General features: G+C 44.2%; 1 protein-coding gene across 2 annotated transcripts; it reads right to left on the reverse strand.

Annotated features, from left to right (window-relative positions):
- Positions 1-317: 317 nt before the first annotated feature.
- LOC116233302 (cytokine receptor common subunit beta-like) lies at positions 318-11,949 on the reverse strand. Of its 2 annotated transcripts, none has more exons than XM_090142790.1 (15): positions 11,878-11,949; positions 11,690-11,799; positions 10,637-10,964; positions 9,922-10,051; positions 7,948-8,129; positions 7,503-7,648; positions 6,870-7,032; positions 6,246-6,375; positions 5,979-6,139; positions 5,385-5,530; positions 5,118-5,289; positions 4,058-4,148; positions 3,705-3,774; positions 2,855-2,958; positions 318-2,567 (listed from the first exon to the last, which is right to left on the reverse strand). In XM_090142790.1, the coding sequence occupies exons 3-15, from the start codon at positions 10,794-10,796 to the stop codon at positions 1,370-1,372; spliced, it is 2,853 nt and encodes a 950-aa protein (XP_089998916.1). In that variant the 5' UTR covers positions 10,797-10,964; positions 11,690-11,799; positions 11,878-11,949; the 3' UTR covers positions 318-1,369. The 2 variants fall into 2 exon arrangements, with proteins under 2 accessions (XP_089998916.1, XP_089998907.1); XM_090142781.1 differs by having other exon boundaries at positions 6,870-7,035.
- Positions 11,950-15,546: the final 3,597 nt, after the last annotated feature.

Below are 15,546 nucleotides of genomic sequence, written 5' to 3' on the forward strand. Positions count from 1 at the left end.
TTCAGATTTAAATTAGTAAGCAATTAAATGGGGGGAAAATAATGCATTTCTCTGCAATTTCTGAATCAGCACTGTCCCATTAAACCAGCAGGAGGAATCAGCAGGCACAAACACAGAACTCCTTCTCATTAGGTCTGTCAAATAATATGGCAAGGTCAACTTATGGGTGACAGTTCTGAACTTACAGAATCTTTTAAGGTCTGTTCAAAAGAACTAATCATAATGTTGTTGTAAATACAACATTCTTAAGGCATGGAAGAAGAGATTTGTAAGAAGAAATAATATATTTTATTAGTTAAAATTATATATATATTTGGAATGGCAAGCCCATCTTCAGATCTAAAACCAAGCCCTTTCACTAATCACAGAGTGGTAGTTCTGTGCATTTATCTTGCAACACTTTATTTACAGAAGCAGAATAAGTAAAAAAAATGGTTCTTTTTTCAATACAGCTTAGGAAGAACAAAAAAAGAAAAGAACACATCACATGGTTAAGATGCGTTATATTGTGCTTAAACAGCCAATGAACTTAAAAGAAAATCAAACAGTGAGAAATAGAAAAGACACAGGCTTCTGCACCTTCACAGCTTTTCTCTCGTCATTCTCTCTTATTGTCCTTTTCCCTTCCTCTCACAGTACTGAATGAGTCCTTGGGTTTTCCTCTAGTAATATATCTTCCCTATGGTTCTCTAGAGCCTATTTCATGTATCTCAGTAATGTTTTCTTCTTATCCTTAGAATACACCATGATACAATGCATCTTTAATTAAAAAAGTTTTGGCCATTTTTTCTCATTTTCAATTTATGCTTCTATAACTGTCTGGTGGTTTTTCATCTGAGATGATACCTAATTGATGCTAGTAGTGAAAAGGTAGAAATAATTAAAGGTCCTTGATGAGTCTTTGATCTATTTCACACACACACAAAAGATAATAAAATTACTTGAAACAATCTTATATAACAAAGATAAACAGTCTTATATCTCCAATCGGCTTTCAACCTGATATCATTTCACAAATTCAAGCCAGCATTTCTTCCAACAGGTTTTGCTCCTTGCAGTCTGCGGCTATGGTAAAATGGCTGCAACCAGTGCAGGACTATAAGAAGGCTAAAGTGTACTTTGTAGATTATCCAAGAATCTAATAAAACAAGAGCTATCTCATAGTGATGATATTTGGATGGTCTTTCATGACAAAATTGCAAAGAAAATTGAGGATGAGATCAAGCTATTGATTGGCCATTGGCTTTCAACATCTTGCACTGGAAGACAGAAAAAGGAATTTCTCTTTATTTGCTGAGTTTGTTTATATCAGATAGCTGCCACCTCTTTCAGCTACTCTTAGCCTAGCTATTCATTGATATTTGCTCCTTTAGCAGATTTCTGTGATCCTCAAAGATTGCTGCCAGGAGAAGTAATCGTCTGATTTCAGGCTTTTGAAAAGCTGAATAGCCTGCATTTTTGATACATCCCCTTCCTTGCCAGTGACGGATTCATTATCTGGTACAGGTTTCCCAGGTACTGTCCTGCCTCCAGAAGGTTTCTTGATTTGGGGGTATTCCTGACTCATACACAACTTCTCACCGGATTTCAGGCTGTGGAAGCAATAGTCACCGACCTGGCAAAGAAAAACTGGTTCAGTGCTGTCAGGATTTAACACCACCAGATTACCCTCAGACAACGGCTGCTCTTTAGGGAGAGTGCTTCCCTTCTGCTGAAAGGGCAAAGAAATCTTTGAGAGTTCCAAAGGTCCATGGTGACCTGAACGGACATCAAGGTAGTCACCAAATGCATCCAGGTGCATTTCAGGAGAGGCTGACACTTGGCCTGAAGGGGGGAGCATGACACCAATTTTCCCAGTAGAAACCTCATGGCAAGAGCAGTCTCTGGAGGGCTGGGGCTCCTGTGTATCACAGGGTTTCCCCTCAGCAGTGGCAAGTGGCAGGTGTGTGGTGCTGGTGGCTGATGGCAGCAACAGGCTGTCTGTGGTGATGTACTCCAAGGGGCACTGCTGAAGGAACGCCGGACAGCCAGGAGCTTCTGGAGGCTTCTGCTCTTCTGTTCTCACGTCTGTGCTTTTCCCACAGGTGGTGGGAAGTGGTGAAACTTCCTTCTTGTTGAGGTATTGCATCACTTCCTTCTGCTCTGGGAGCAGGAAGGGCTGCAGAGGACTTGCTCCTGGCTGCTCTTGCCTCTGTGCAGCCTGGGGATTAGCTTTGTCTGGAAGGGTCACGTACTGCAGGGACACTGCTTTCTCCTGTTTTCCCATTGGATTCAAAGTCACGTCCAGGGTCTGTTGCACTTCAGGCTGAGAAGACATCACTGGGCTGTACAAGTATGGGCCATTGAAAGCAAAGCAAGTGATTGCTTTCTGGGAAGTTATACTTGCATCAGCACAGTTTGTCCTTGAAACAGAATATGAATAGCCAGGAATCTGACTTGGGCAGACAACTGGAGCATGCTCTGGCACATTTAAAGCATGGTATGGGTTCTGTAGGTCCAATGCAGGGGAAGAAACCTCTGTCCTTTCAGTCTGCACTTCAGGGGACTCTGCCAAAATCTTTGTCTGCCTGAAGGAGGGACAGTTAAAAATTGCTCATGAGATATGTATTTATGGTAAACACAAAGCAGAAACACAAGCTTAGTAGAAAACTGAAGTAGCTATGCATATAGCTAAGGTTAGAATGATCGGTATAGGTGAGCAAGTTACACCAAATAGCACAGAATTGTATCCCAAGCTCAAAAGTTACTGCCATGGGGTTTTTGGTGACAGAACGTTTGACTATGGCTTCCCATGAGTTAGGGAGCTCTATGAGCATGTCATTCACAGTGTGACTGCAATGTGCTCTTCATTCACCTGTCCACAACTTGAAGAAAGCTAGGCTGATCCATGTTCTCCGCAAGGCTGCATTTGCTGAGGTCCAGCTGGCTGCTTGCATGCCTGCTTCCTAGAGGAACTTTCTGGAAAAAAAAAAAATAGAAAGCAGACATGAGGAAAGATAAGTGTCTTATCAGCAGCAGAATCATGGAGAATGAAAATAGGTAGCAGAGGCGAAAGTATCTGGCAATGCACTCTAGAAAAGTTGGATACAACTTTCAGTAAGATGACTTCTAAGTGCTTTCACTTCTCCAGAAGAATCTTGCTTCAAAGCCAAATTGCCTTTCTACTGACCTTGCATAACACTGTATAGCTCGAGTGCATGGAGCTGTTCACTGAAAGATCTTATAAAGGCTGCAGGATCTCACTACAATAAACAGAGCGATGGCTTCATGCAAATTCAAAACCATGAAATTATAGCTCTTAGGGATAGAGAAACAGGTAAAGGATTAAAAACAAGAATACTAAGCTGTTTCTTTGAATGAGGGGGGAAGGAAAAGACAGATTTTACTGAAAGATCATGAAAAAAACTTAACAGAAGGCCTTAGTAGAAACAGAAACATTTTATCTTCTGGCAAAGGAGATAAAATACTGAAATTTTCCTAGCTTGATTTTCCATCACTGTCATGCTGACAAGCGCAACACAAATAAGTCTCCAGGTATAAATGCACAATCTCACTTCTGTTGCATATGGACTGGGCAACAAGGAACAGACTAATTGAAGCGCACGTTCCTTGCAGATTAGGTGACAAAGAGGAGCTCTTGGCATTATTGGGATTCAGGAAGAAGAAAGAAAGAATGAGCCTTCAAAGATACAGATGCCTCTTACCTTCAAGTAGCTCTGGATCAGCAGACTCTTGCTGGGGTTTGGAATCTTTTCCTCCCACAGCTTCTTTTGCCTGCAGCAACACACAGTTTTCAAGGTTCGTGTCTCAGTGTGGCGAGAAGAAGAGACTCCACCTCATGCACCATGCTGCTCTGCGTGGCCCCAGCGTGGCCTGGGAGGCCAGCAGCAAACTCGCACTGGTGTGCAGCCACACACAAGGCTGACACTGCACACCAAAGCTTCTCTTTGCATAGACCACTCTCATAGCAGACAAGCAGTGCCTCACCCTTTATTCCACTCCCATGGCCAATGTGGCCAACACACAGCTGAATCGCATCCTCACGGCACAAACTTACCTGAGTAAATACTTAGAGCTGCAGTAAGCAACAACGAGCAAAGTGATGATGAGAACTGGGAGCATCAATGGGAGAACCACTGGTGAAAGAACTGAAAGAGAGAAAAAAGAAATGGGAAGTCAACATTTGAGGCCCCCCTTCCATAACAGCTGTTGCATACAGGTCATTCTTCACGAAAGTATATCTGGAAGGTAGAAGAGAAGAGAACAAATGTGTCCTGAATACCTTATTGATGACCAAAGGAAGTCATCTTTTCCCTCACTGATTCTTTTTCTAGTCTTCACTGACACTGGAGAAAATAATTTATCCCAATAAAAGCCAGGTTAGGTAGCGGAATTCACCATGAACGTTAGAGGACTACAGAGGCCTTAGGTTGCCTGACTTTGTACAGTCCTGGAGAGATGGGAATCTCAGAGATTCTCCTGAGCTGCCTCTGCTGATGGATGTAGATGAACATCGAGGTAAACATTTTGCTACTTCAAGCTTCCCAGGGACAAATTCTAGAATTCTAGAATATGAATGTCACATATCTTTGGGCACATGACCATAGTAATCACAGGCATTCTGCTTCTAACTCCAGAAACTGCATAAACATGATATGGTCTGCATCTCCAGTACAATCCAGTGTGTCTTTTGCTCAAAGCCACAGACTCTCTGTAAAATGAAAAGGCTGATTTTTGTCCTGTCATCCTGCATTCTCAAGCTCCTCAGTTCCTTAAAGCAGAATATAATAATGGGATCAGGAAACAGTAGTGGTCTTTGGCTAGGATCTTTTCTTGATTCTCCACGTGGAAACCTTCACAGCTACCTGTATTAGCCTGGGGAAGGCAAGCAGGAAAGATGCTTACAAGCTCGATCCTGCTCACTGCCTTTGTTAGCGTTCCTGCTGCACTGAAAGGGTGCACACAGAACAGTGACCGTGTTAAGCAGCCCCACCACAGCTACGTGTCTGGATCTACCTGCAACATCCATCACAAGAACGTATGTGTTTCTCTACAGGCATTTCATCCACCGTACACCGTACACAAAACCTGACAAAAATTGCCTGGGTGAAAAGTACCATTCGCAGTTTCCCAGGTGAACTCCTCACTCCATTCACTCCAGTATCCCTGATAATCCTGTTTATTCACCATTGCACGCATTCTTCCCCTGTATTTTGTAGACGGTGACAACATCTGATCAGTGAAGATGAAGGGAGGTTCATCATTGGTAATATTTATTGTCTGCACAGTCTGGGGAGAGGAAAGAAGCACAAATGAAAGAGGTCAGAGGAACTGATATCCCCAGTCACAAAGCAAAGAGAAATCCAGCACTTCTTATCACTCACCTTTTCATATTGGTTGTGCTTCCAGAACTGGACTTCATACTGCTGTCTTATGAAACCATACCGTAAAGTGTGTTTTTTCCACCTCAGTTCATACTCTTGGTTTTTCATCAGTTCCACTGACACATTTGCAGGTGGCAGCACCTTAACTAGGACACAGAGAATATCCCAGAGTACATATCAACAAACAGACCCAGCACACCCATTCAACATCTTCTGGTATCATCCACCACCTTTCCTAAGATTTTCACTTACAAAGTGATCTCTTCTACCTTTGCGGAACTCTCCCTGGCTCCAGTCTGTGAAAACATCACCAGTACCTCTAGGTGCATACAGGCAGAGACAATCCACTGTCACACCTCACGCAGCAGATCAGCCCTACCTCATGCTGTGCTCCAGGGACAACTTCACAAACCCCAGGGAGCTCCAGTGGATCCGACCCACCACATCAACCATATGCTTCCCTTACCAAGTCAAATCTCTTCTTCCTCCCAAACACCTTTCCTCACTCCCACTGACTGCCTCATCATATCTTGCCCATGCAGCCACCCTCCCAAAAAACTCCCAGGAGAGGCAAGACTCCACACAGGAACTCACTGTTCTTGTAGGCTTCTATCAGTTTCTCCTCCGTCTTGGTCCGCACAGACACTTGATACTGGCTCCAACTGCTGATATTGCTAACAGGGATCCCACAGCTCTGCACCACATATGGCACATGGGGCAAAGCCTTCTCGTACACAGGAGAGCACTCCTCTTCCCTGAGGGGAGAAAAGGAGGTGGTGCTGAGATCAGCAGGAATGGCACAGAGCAGCTGCCCAACAGGATGGGCAGAGGTAAGTGTGCTGCCACTGGCAGATCACGTACGCTGATGCTGGAGTGGTCCTGAAGAACAAGGCAAAGATGACAGAGCTGGCAATCGCTTTCTTCACTTCCCAGCTGCACTTCAGATTTGCACCGTTGAAGAGGCAACGAAGGTTCCTGGGATGAATGCCACCTACAGAGAAGATGACAGCATGCTGAGAGGCAGGAAAAGTCCAGTGAAAGCCTTTGTCTTGCATGAACAGGTACCATACAATGGGGTGGAAACACAAAGTACACTGAAAGGGGCAAGATAGGCACCTGATCTTGCTTGCTTTTCGAACTTCTCCATGCCCTTCAGGACATACCTAGCCTTCCAAGTGTAAGCAAGACCAACACCACAATGGAAGACGATAAGCGGACTTCTTCATGAGCCACATCCCAAGTCACAATCAGGTGCCATGGAGGGCTCCAGACCTTCTTCAGGGGAGCACAGCCCAGAGCCATTTCATTATTGCTAGGAGTATCCCAGTGAAACAAGTGTTGAGGCTCTCTGAGAGAAAGCCATGACTAGAAGGGGCTTCCCCTGCAACTTTTGCCTTTGGAAAGGACCCACAAGGATCACTGCCTTGCCCTGGCTTCTCAGCCTGACCTCCCACCCTTGCACAGCCCTGCTCCATCCCCCTTTACCTTCGGGGGTCTCCCAGGACACATCTGTGCTCCACTCGCTGTATTGCCCAGAGAAACCTCTGCCCTGCTCCGGTCTGGCTCGCACACGGGCAGTGTATCTGCTCCCTGGGATGAGGTGGCTGAGGTGGCAACGAGTGGTGTTGGAGAGCAGGCGTGAAGCAGCCTTCTGTCAGCAGGGGAAAGGAAGGAGAATGGGAAACAGTGGTGAGGGGTGGAGGGAAGACAGGGAAGGAGTACAGATGCATCTCCAAGCTGTCCCCTGCACATGAAACATTTTCAAAGGTGTTTTGCCTTTCTCTCACATGAGCCCACAGGCTGCTCTTCTAACGTGCTTTAAATTCATGTTGGAGGGACGCAGGGCTAAATAAATTCCAACTCAAAAAATTGCATTGCTTTTTCACAGCGAAGAATTGATGTTAGCATTCAAGTCAGGACAAGTGGTATTTCACCAGAAAAGTCACTTGCAGACAGAAACAAAGCCTCTTCCACCTGGCCTAAATCAGCATTTATTGCAACTCTTCATAGTACCAGAGAACAGAAAGGCTGCCCATTTGCATAGCATTTACCAGAAGCCCTCAACCAGCCAAAAGGCTGCGGCCAGGGCCAGGTCAGCCCAGCTGTTCCTGCTCTTACCTCCCAGGACTCCCACTCCCGCTTGTAAGCAACTTCGTACTCCAATGCACTGCCCAGGCCTTGGCTTCCATCAGGTGCTGTCCAGGTCAGCAAGAAGTCTCCTGAACTTTCTCTGACTGAGAGGTTCTGAGGTGGAAGGGGCTGAACTGCAAGATGAAGGTACAACACATGAGATGCAATATGGAGGACAGGCACATGAAGAGGGGAACAAAACATGTAGTTAAGCTTCCTCATTTCCACAATATCTTATCAAATCCTATAGTAGGCAGCTGCTTGTTGAGTGCCCCTCCAACGTCCACCTCCAACTCGCCCTTTTCAATCTCTAGGTAGAACTGTTTGTCAGTTTTTGCAATATCATTGCAATTCATCGCCTAACTGAACATCAGAAGGTTCTCAAAGATCCCCCAAAAGCATTTGAAAATTTGCCTTGGAATTTATTCCTTACCATTTTGGAAAAGATGAACTTCTAGTTGTGCTTCAAGATTCTGCATGGATTTGAAGCTGTAATAGTCATCCACCCCGATTCCAAAGTATTCTACTGTTTTCGAGCAAATCCAATGGCTGTAGGAATCTGAAGCCTCACGTAAATCTTCCAGCTCCTTTTGGCAGTGCATCTCCTCACTGACACTGTGTGAATAGAAAAAGTAATCTATAATGTCTGACCTGGTCCTATATAGTTCATGCAAAAATAAATGTCAGAAAATAGTTCCACCCCATAATGATTATCTAATTCATGTGGGAAGTTCTATCCTCATTATCACTGATATTCCCATACTGCATCTGTTACTATTACTAGCATTTTTATCACTATTAATCTTTTATCAAAGATAGATAGATGGATTTTCATTTCAAAGTATGCAACATAATGTTCTGTTTTCATATCAGTCTAGTTTTGTTAGTTTTCAATCTAACCCTTGATGATCTCAGAATTCTATGTGAGAAATAGTTTGATGAAAAATAGTATCAGAGAAATGCATAGTTTACTTTGAGTGAAAGGCAAGGATGTTTCTGATGATCCTTAGCTTCTTGAAGGAATTCCCTTGGCAGTCCCAGAAAGACACTTAAGCATTTTTTTAATTCAGCCAAAATGTACTTCTATAGCCTTAGCAGTTCTGTTCTGTCTAGAGACCGTATGTATTCATTAACTTCCTCCAGAATGCTAGGCATCACTTTAGATGGCCTTTCTCCTGGCCAAAAAGCATCATCAAGATTAAAAACAATATATTATGTAGTCAGAAGTGGACAAGCTTTGTGTGCTTGCAGAAGTCTGAGTTGCTGAAGAGATGCAGTACTCCTTTTTGTACCCTCCGGACTTCTGCATGAGCCTATGAATTCATGCCCATTGTTCCCGTACAGATAAAGCCATGGATATCTGAGCTCAGCTACTGTCCTTCAGGACAGGATGAGGTCTCCGAGCCAACCATATGTCAGCAGGCATTATTCAGCAGTACTGATAACAGCCAAAGTTGGGTACTAGTAAGGAAACCAGGGATGAAGAAAGGATGAGACTGACCGGTCACGATTCCTGTATCAGCCACTGAAAACACTCCATCATAAAACAGTGTTCCAGTGCAGACTCACAACATCAGAGTAAATTTCTTTCATCTTTTCTTTCCTTCTCTTTTTTTTTTCCATAATATCTGGCTTCAAGGTTCTTTTCCAAAGACCTTCAGCTCATTTCATCTGCTTTTAGGTATATCAATTCTCTCTTACCTACAATAAAATCAAGCGTTCCCTCTTCTCCCTTTCCTTTCTGTATCCTAAGATGCTAATACATTTTCTTCTCAGCTTTCCATCTTTATCTTCCTCTCTTCCTTGCCTGTTCCTCCCTATTTGGCCCTTCTTATCCTCACAACTGATGAAGTCTGCTGATTCTGTTCCCTTTTCATAAGGAAACAGATGCAGCACAGAGATACTCTCATCAACAGACCGGTATCTTTGGGAGGAAGATTGATAGCACAGATGAACTTACCCATGCTCACACTTTCACAAGCATAGCCTATTCAGGGTCTTCAGAACTGATCAAAACTATACTCTCAGTGATGATCCTAAACAGGCAAAATAACTGGGGAAACATCTCCCCCTGATAGGTTTATGAATCACCCTTGAGCCCACTCCTCTTCTCAATGTATCTTCTCTACCTCGTGGACAGCCATCTGCGTGCCCCTTCGTATTTCCTATCCAGGATTCTGCTGCAAACTTATGGAAAATAATTGAAAATATGATAAAATTAACTCCCCTGGCACATGATTAGAAGTCCTCCCCTTTTTAGGAGAGGCATCAGTAGCAAGCACGACTTTGAGTGTAACCCAATAACAGCTGGTATTTTCTGAAAACCTCATTGCGGGCCCAGAGATTCCAAGTTGTGGCCAAATACTCTTTGGATGTTTTTCCTGCACGGTCCATTTCAGGTACTTACTTTTTAATAATATTCCTTTGGTACAGAGTCAAACCAAGGAGAGCATGAGCCTCTGAATGTTCCTTCCATGTGCACGTCACAAGAGAGTTGTAGTCATTGTGGCATCTCAAGCTCTTCATCGGAACGCTTTCTGAAACAGCATGCCAGCCAAAATAAAGATGCACTGCTTACAAATGGAAATAGTGAGAGCTAGCGGGAAGTACAATGATTCTGCCGTCAGAATGGGAAAGGCACCAGTGACAACACTCATCTGATGGAACCAAATAATGACCCTTGGTGCAAATATGTTTGAAGTTGTGTTCATTCCACACATCTCCACAGCATAAGAGTCAAGCCTGGGTACAACAATAGTGAAGTGAGACCTTTGAGCCTGCAAGACGTGTTTCTGGCCAAAGTATCAATTCCAAGCAGAGACAGTTTTCTGGGCATAGTAAATATCACTGTGTCAGCAGGGATGAGGTAATTATTTGATCTTTTTGTGTTGTTCTATTGGACTTCTTTGGAGCCAACCTCCACACTCTCACCTATCTGTCTGCACCTGTGCCCGACTCAAACTGACTGCTTTGGTCAGAATGCTTGTTGTCCTACAGCGGAGAGGATGGTAGCAAAAGAAAGTAGAAAATGGGGAAGAGTAACTGATGAGAGGGGACAGGTTCAAAAAAGAATAGAAAAAAGGCAAGAATCAAATAAAAGAAATTATAAATCTGAAACTCACCATTAATGGCTTGGTCACTGAAGACTGATGTCAGATTTAGCAAAAAGATGCAAAACCCTTTCATCTTCATACTGTCCTTTGAAAATATGTTTTTATTAAAAACAAATGTTTTCATTGCCAGCTTTTCTTTTTGTCTTATTGTGGAGCTTCTGGTTTTCATTTCATGTAAAGAGAAGTAAAACTGAATTAGGGAACTTAGGGCGTTGCACTGTTATGGAGTGACATTCAGAAAGACCTCCTTCCGCGTATTTACTTTGTAAAAATTCAGACAGAATGTCTACAAAGCCTTTACTGACAGGTAATAGCCCTGTTTTCTTGTTGTGTGAACCTGCAACATGAGCAAAGAATGAAGAAGTAAAAATGTGTTTATCTAAGGAAGCACAGGAATTCTTTCAGCTAAAACTAATAAGTAGAAAAATGCCTATTCCGTGAATAGTGTCAACCTGCAAATTCTTTCATTCTTAAGTTCTTCATGTTTATATTCTTTTTAATGAATCCGCATGTTAATTCCTTTTCTTGCTTTCCATAAAGACTTATTCCACACCACATACTTCCTTAGTTTGTGATTGAACTGCTGTACTCATTTGCTTTCAGGTTTCTCTTCAGCATGCAACTGCTCCAGCTACTCCCCAGACAAGTTGCAAATTTTAGCAACAATTTCAGATAAATTATTTCTCTTCTTTTGGGGGCTGTCAAGATCTAGAGTTTATTGAGAAGTTCAAAGACTATGGCCCAAAGTCTTTGGTACTAGAATACTAGGTCTTCTGGCCATTTCTCATTGCTCTCTCAAAAGTATAATAAGCTTACAGAGCTGAGACCCCTGTACTCAGGGAACATGCACTCTCTAGCTCTTTTCTACTGCGGGGGAACATGGAGAGGTCTCCTTTTAAATTCCTGTTGACTTTCAGATTGCTGAATGCCGCTTCTTGACACCAGAAACAGCTGTATGAGCCCTTGCATAATCATTGCAAAGCTTTCCCTTAAGGGCTCTCAAGACTTTCCATGAGAGAGGACTGCTATTTTGCTTTCCCCAGAAAGAAGCAGTTCCCTTACCTGCATCCAGAGCTGTCTGTGAGGCAGATGATAAAACCTGATGGATGACCCTCACTGTTCAGCTTCTCCAGCAGTATGAGAATCGTCTGATGCAGCAACCAGCCACTTCCCTACAAAGGAATCTATAAATGAGTACAAGATTATCCTGATATTAAGTCTTTAAAATAAGTACTATACTTTTTATATACCTGCTGTACATTGAAATGCCAATTTCAAAGAAGCAGACCACACCCTTTCAGGGAAAGCAACTGCCTGTAACTGCATTCTGTACTTCCTATTTTAAGCCCCAAAGTACTTACTTAGATGGGACTGTTAAATTAGGAAGGAAATATGTCGTTGCTAATCTGCATGTTAGTGATTGTACTACTGGTAGAAGAGGGTCATGAACCTATTAGTAACAGTCCCAACTAAGATCCAACTGAATGATGAAGGAACTGGGGCATGTCTCCTGTGAGAAGCGGCTGAGAGGCTGCTCCTTTTCAGGCTTCAGAAAAGAAGGCTTAGGGGGGACCTCATCAATTTGTATTATAACTAAAGGCAGGATGCAAAGAAGATGGATCCAGGCTCCTGTCAGTGATATCCAGTGCAAAGCACAAACTGGAACACAAGTGGTTCTGTTGGAACATCAGAGGGCACTTCTTTACTGTGCAGGTGATGGAGCACCAGCAAGGGTTGCCCAGAGTGGGCAACCTCCTTGGAGATCTTAAAAATCCACCTGGACAAGGTTCTGGATTTTGTGCTTGTGGTACTGTGTCATCTATCACGGTACCATGGACTGTGTGTCCCTGCTTCAGTGGGGCATTGGACTAGATGAACTCCAGAATTTCCATCAGCCATTCTGTGGTTCTGTGAAAGACGCACTCAGGCTGTCACTCTGTGGGTAAACTTCAGGGGGCTGAGATGAGTTCCCAGATACACAAGAGGACTCTTATGTCTGTTTGTTCTGCACTGCCACTAGACCATAAAACTGAACAAAACCATACTTTGCAGATTTAGCTATATAATGTATTTATCATAGAATCATAGAATCATAGAATCACAAGGTTGGAAATGACCTATAAGATCATCTAGTCCAACCGTCTTCACACTGCCACTGCTACCACAAGCTACTAAACCAGATCTCGCAGCTCCTCGTCCAGACGCCTCTTGAACACTGCCAGAGATGGCAACTTCACCACCTCCCTTGGCAGGCCATTCCAGTGCCTGACCACTCTCTGAGAGAAGAAGTTCTTCCTTAAGTCTAACCTAAACCTCTTCTGGTACAACTTGCAGCCATTTCCCTGGGTCCTGTTTGTTGCCTGGGAGAAGAGGCCAAACCCCTCTTCACCACAACCTCCCTTCAGGAAGTTGTAGAGTGCAATGAGGTCTCCCCTGAGCCTCCTCTTCTCCAAACTAAACAATCCCAGCTCCCTCAGCCGCTCCTCATAAGACTTGCACTCCAGACCCCTCACCAGTTTCGTTGCCCTTCTCTGGGCACGCTCCAGGGCCTCAATGTCTTTTTTGTAGTGAGGGGCCCAAAACTGAACACAGTACTCGAGGTGCAGCCTCACCAGTGCTGAGTACAGGGGGATGATCACCTCCCTGCTCCTGCTGGCCACACTATTTCTAATGCAGGCCAGGATGGCGCTGGCCCTTTTGGCCACCTGGGCACACTGTCAGCTCATGTTCAGCCGAACATCAACCAACACCACCAGGTCCCTTTCCTCTTCACAATCATCCAGACACTCATCCCCAAGCCTATAGCACTGCATGGGGTTGTTGCAGCCAAAGTGCAGGACCCGGCACTTGGCCTTGTTGAACCTCATTCCATTCACTTCAGCCCAGCGATCCAGCTTATCTAAGTCCCTCTGAAGGGCCTCCCTACCCTCAGGCAGATCCACACCACCTCCCAGCTTGGTGTCATTTGCAAACTTACTGAGGGTACACTCAATCCCTTCGTCTAGGTCATCAATAAAGATATTAAACAAGATAGGCCCCAGTACTGACCTCTGGGGGACACCACTTGAAACAGGTCGCCAGCTGGACTTTGCTCCATTAACCACCACCCGTTGAGCACGGCCCTCCAGCCAGTTTCTTACCCAAAGGAGTGTGTACCTGTCCAGACCACGGGCAGCCAGTTTCCCCAGAAGAAGCCTGTGAGAGACCATGTCAAAGGCTTTGCTGAAGTCTTGGTAGACTACATCAACAGCCCTTCCCTCATCTATCAGTCTGGTCACCCAGTCATAGAAGGAGATGAGGTGGGTCAAGCACGACCTGCCTTTCATGAACCCGTGCTGGCTGGGCCTGATCCCCTGGACACCACGCACATGCCGTGCAATCTCCGCCAAGATGATTTGCTCCATTACTTCAGTGTGCAGTGGGAAAAGATATACATTCCGTGAAGAAGGGAAGCAAGTACAGAGCAAGGAGGTTGTGGGAGAATCTGAGGAAACTGTGTCATTTTGATACTAAGATGTGTTCATATAAAAGCTGTAGTTACATTACTTTACTGGAATAGCAGAATTTACTTTGCATTACAGTATAAATGCAGAAAATTATTCTCCTGCACTGACTTTCTAAGGCCAGTAAGTTTTTATGTATTCTTTCTCTACCCATAGAAAATAGATTTCTTGTTTCCCAGAAGACATTATTCCTTTCTTTTCTTCCTCAGCTCCTCCATCTTCAAACAGACTTAATAAGCTTCTGGTTACACTAGCATCTAGCTGTCCACAAAAATCAGATATTATTCGCCCCATTGAACTCCTTGCACAAATAACTTGTGTTCCTGTACACCAGAACCTTTACATGCATGTTTCCAATTAGTTTGCAAATTACAATGTATTCTCTTGTATATCACATGATGCAAGATTACTAACATCACTGCATGTCATTTCATCTCCATCCTAAACCCTTTAAAGTGAGAAGTTACTGTTTGTAATATTTTAATAAAATAATGTCCATCAAAATCTTACATCATTGGAAAAAGGATGACAATCTGTGTCTCTCATGAGTATCTTAGAGTATCGTGATCAACAGCACAGAGTCGAGTTTGAGGTCTGTAGCTAGTGATTCTCCCCACTGGGAAGAGCCTGCTCTTGTTCAACATCTTTGTCAGTGACCTGGATGAAGGGATGCAGTCCACCCTCAGCAAGTTTGCTGATGATACAAAGCTGGAAGGAGTAGCTGACACACTAGAAGGCTGTGCTACCATTCAGTGAGGTCTGGACAGGCTGAAGAGTTGGAAGAAGAGGAACCTGATGAGGTTCAACAAGAGCAATGCAGAGTGCTACACCTAGGGAGGAATAACCTCATGCAGCAGTACAGGTGAGGGGCTGACCTGCTGGAGAGGAGCTCTGTAGAAAGGACCTGGATATCCCAATTGGCAACAGATTGGCTATAAGCCAGCAGTGTGCCCTTGTGGCCCAGAAGGCCAACGGCATTCTAGGGTGCATTACAAAAAGTGTGGCCAGCAAGTCAAGGGAAGTGATCGTCCCTCACTCCTCTGCCCTGCTGAGGCCACACTGGGAGTGTTGTGTCCAGTTCTGAGCTCCCAGTTTCAAGAAAGACAGGGAACTTCTAAGAGAGACCAGGGAGACCAGGGGAGGGACACCAAGATGATGGGGACCTGGAGCATCTCCTTTATGAGGAAAAGCTGAGAGCCCAGAGACTGTTCAGACTGGGGAACAGAAGATTGAGGGGGCATCTCATCACTGCGTATAAATATCTAATGAGTAGGAGTAAAATGGATGGGGCCAAGCTCTTCCCAGTGCTGTGCAGTGGCAGAACAAGGGGCAATGGGCACAAACTGCAACATGGAACGTTCCATATGGAAAAGGAAAAAGCTACTTTACTGTGAGAATGACAGAACCCTGGAACAA

The sequence above is a fragment of the Phasianus colchicus genome, chromosome 1 (genome assembly GCF_987193195.1).
Source record: "Phasianus colchicus chromosome 1, bPhaCol1.hap1.1, whole genome shotgun sequence".
Lineage (NCBI taxonomy): Eukaryota > Metazoa > Chordata > Aves > Galliformes > Phasianidae > Phasianus > Phasianus colchicus.

Excerpts from the sequence above, each read along its gene's own strand:
- LOC116233302 (XM_090142781.1), bottom strand. The coding sequence starts at position 10,796 with ATGAAAACCAGAAGCTCCACAATAAGACAAAAAGAAAAGCTGGCAATG. Across the intron at positions 5,531-5,978 it reads GATAGAAGCCTACAAGAACA|TTAAGGTGCTGCCACCTGCA; the intron begins GTGAGTTCCTGT and ends TCTGTGTCCTAG. Across the intron at positions 5,290-5,384 it reads AGCACAACCAATATGAAAAG|ACTGTGCAGACAATAAATAT; the intron begins GTGAGTGATAAG and ends TCCTCTCCCCAG.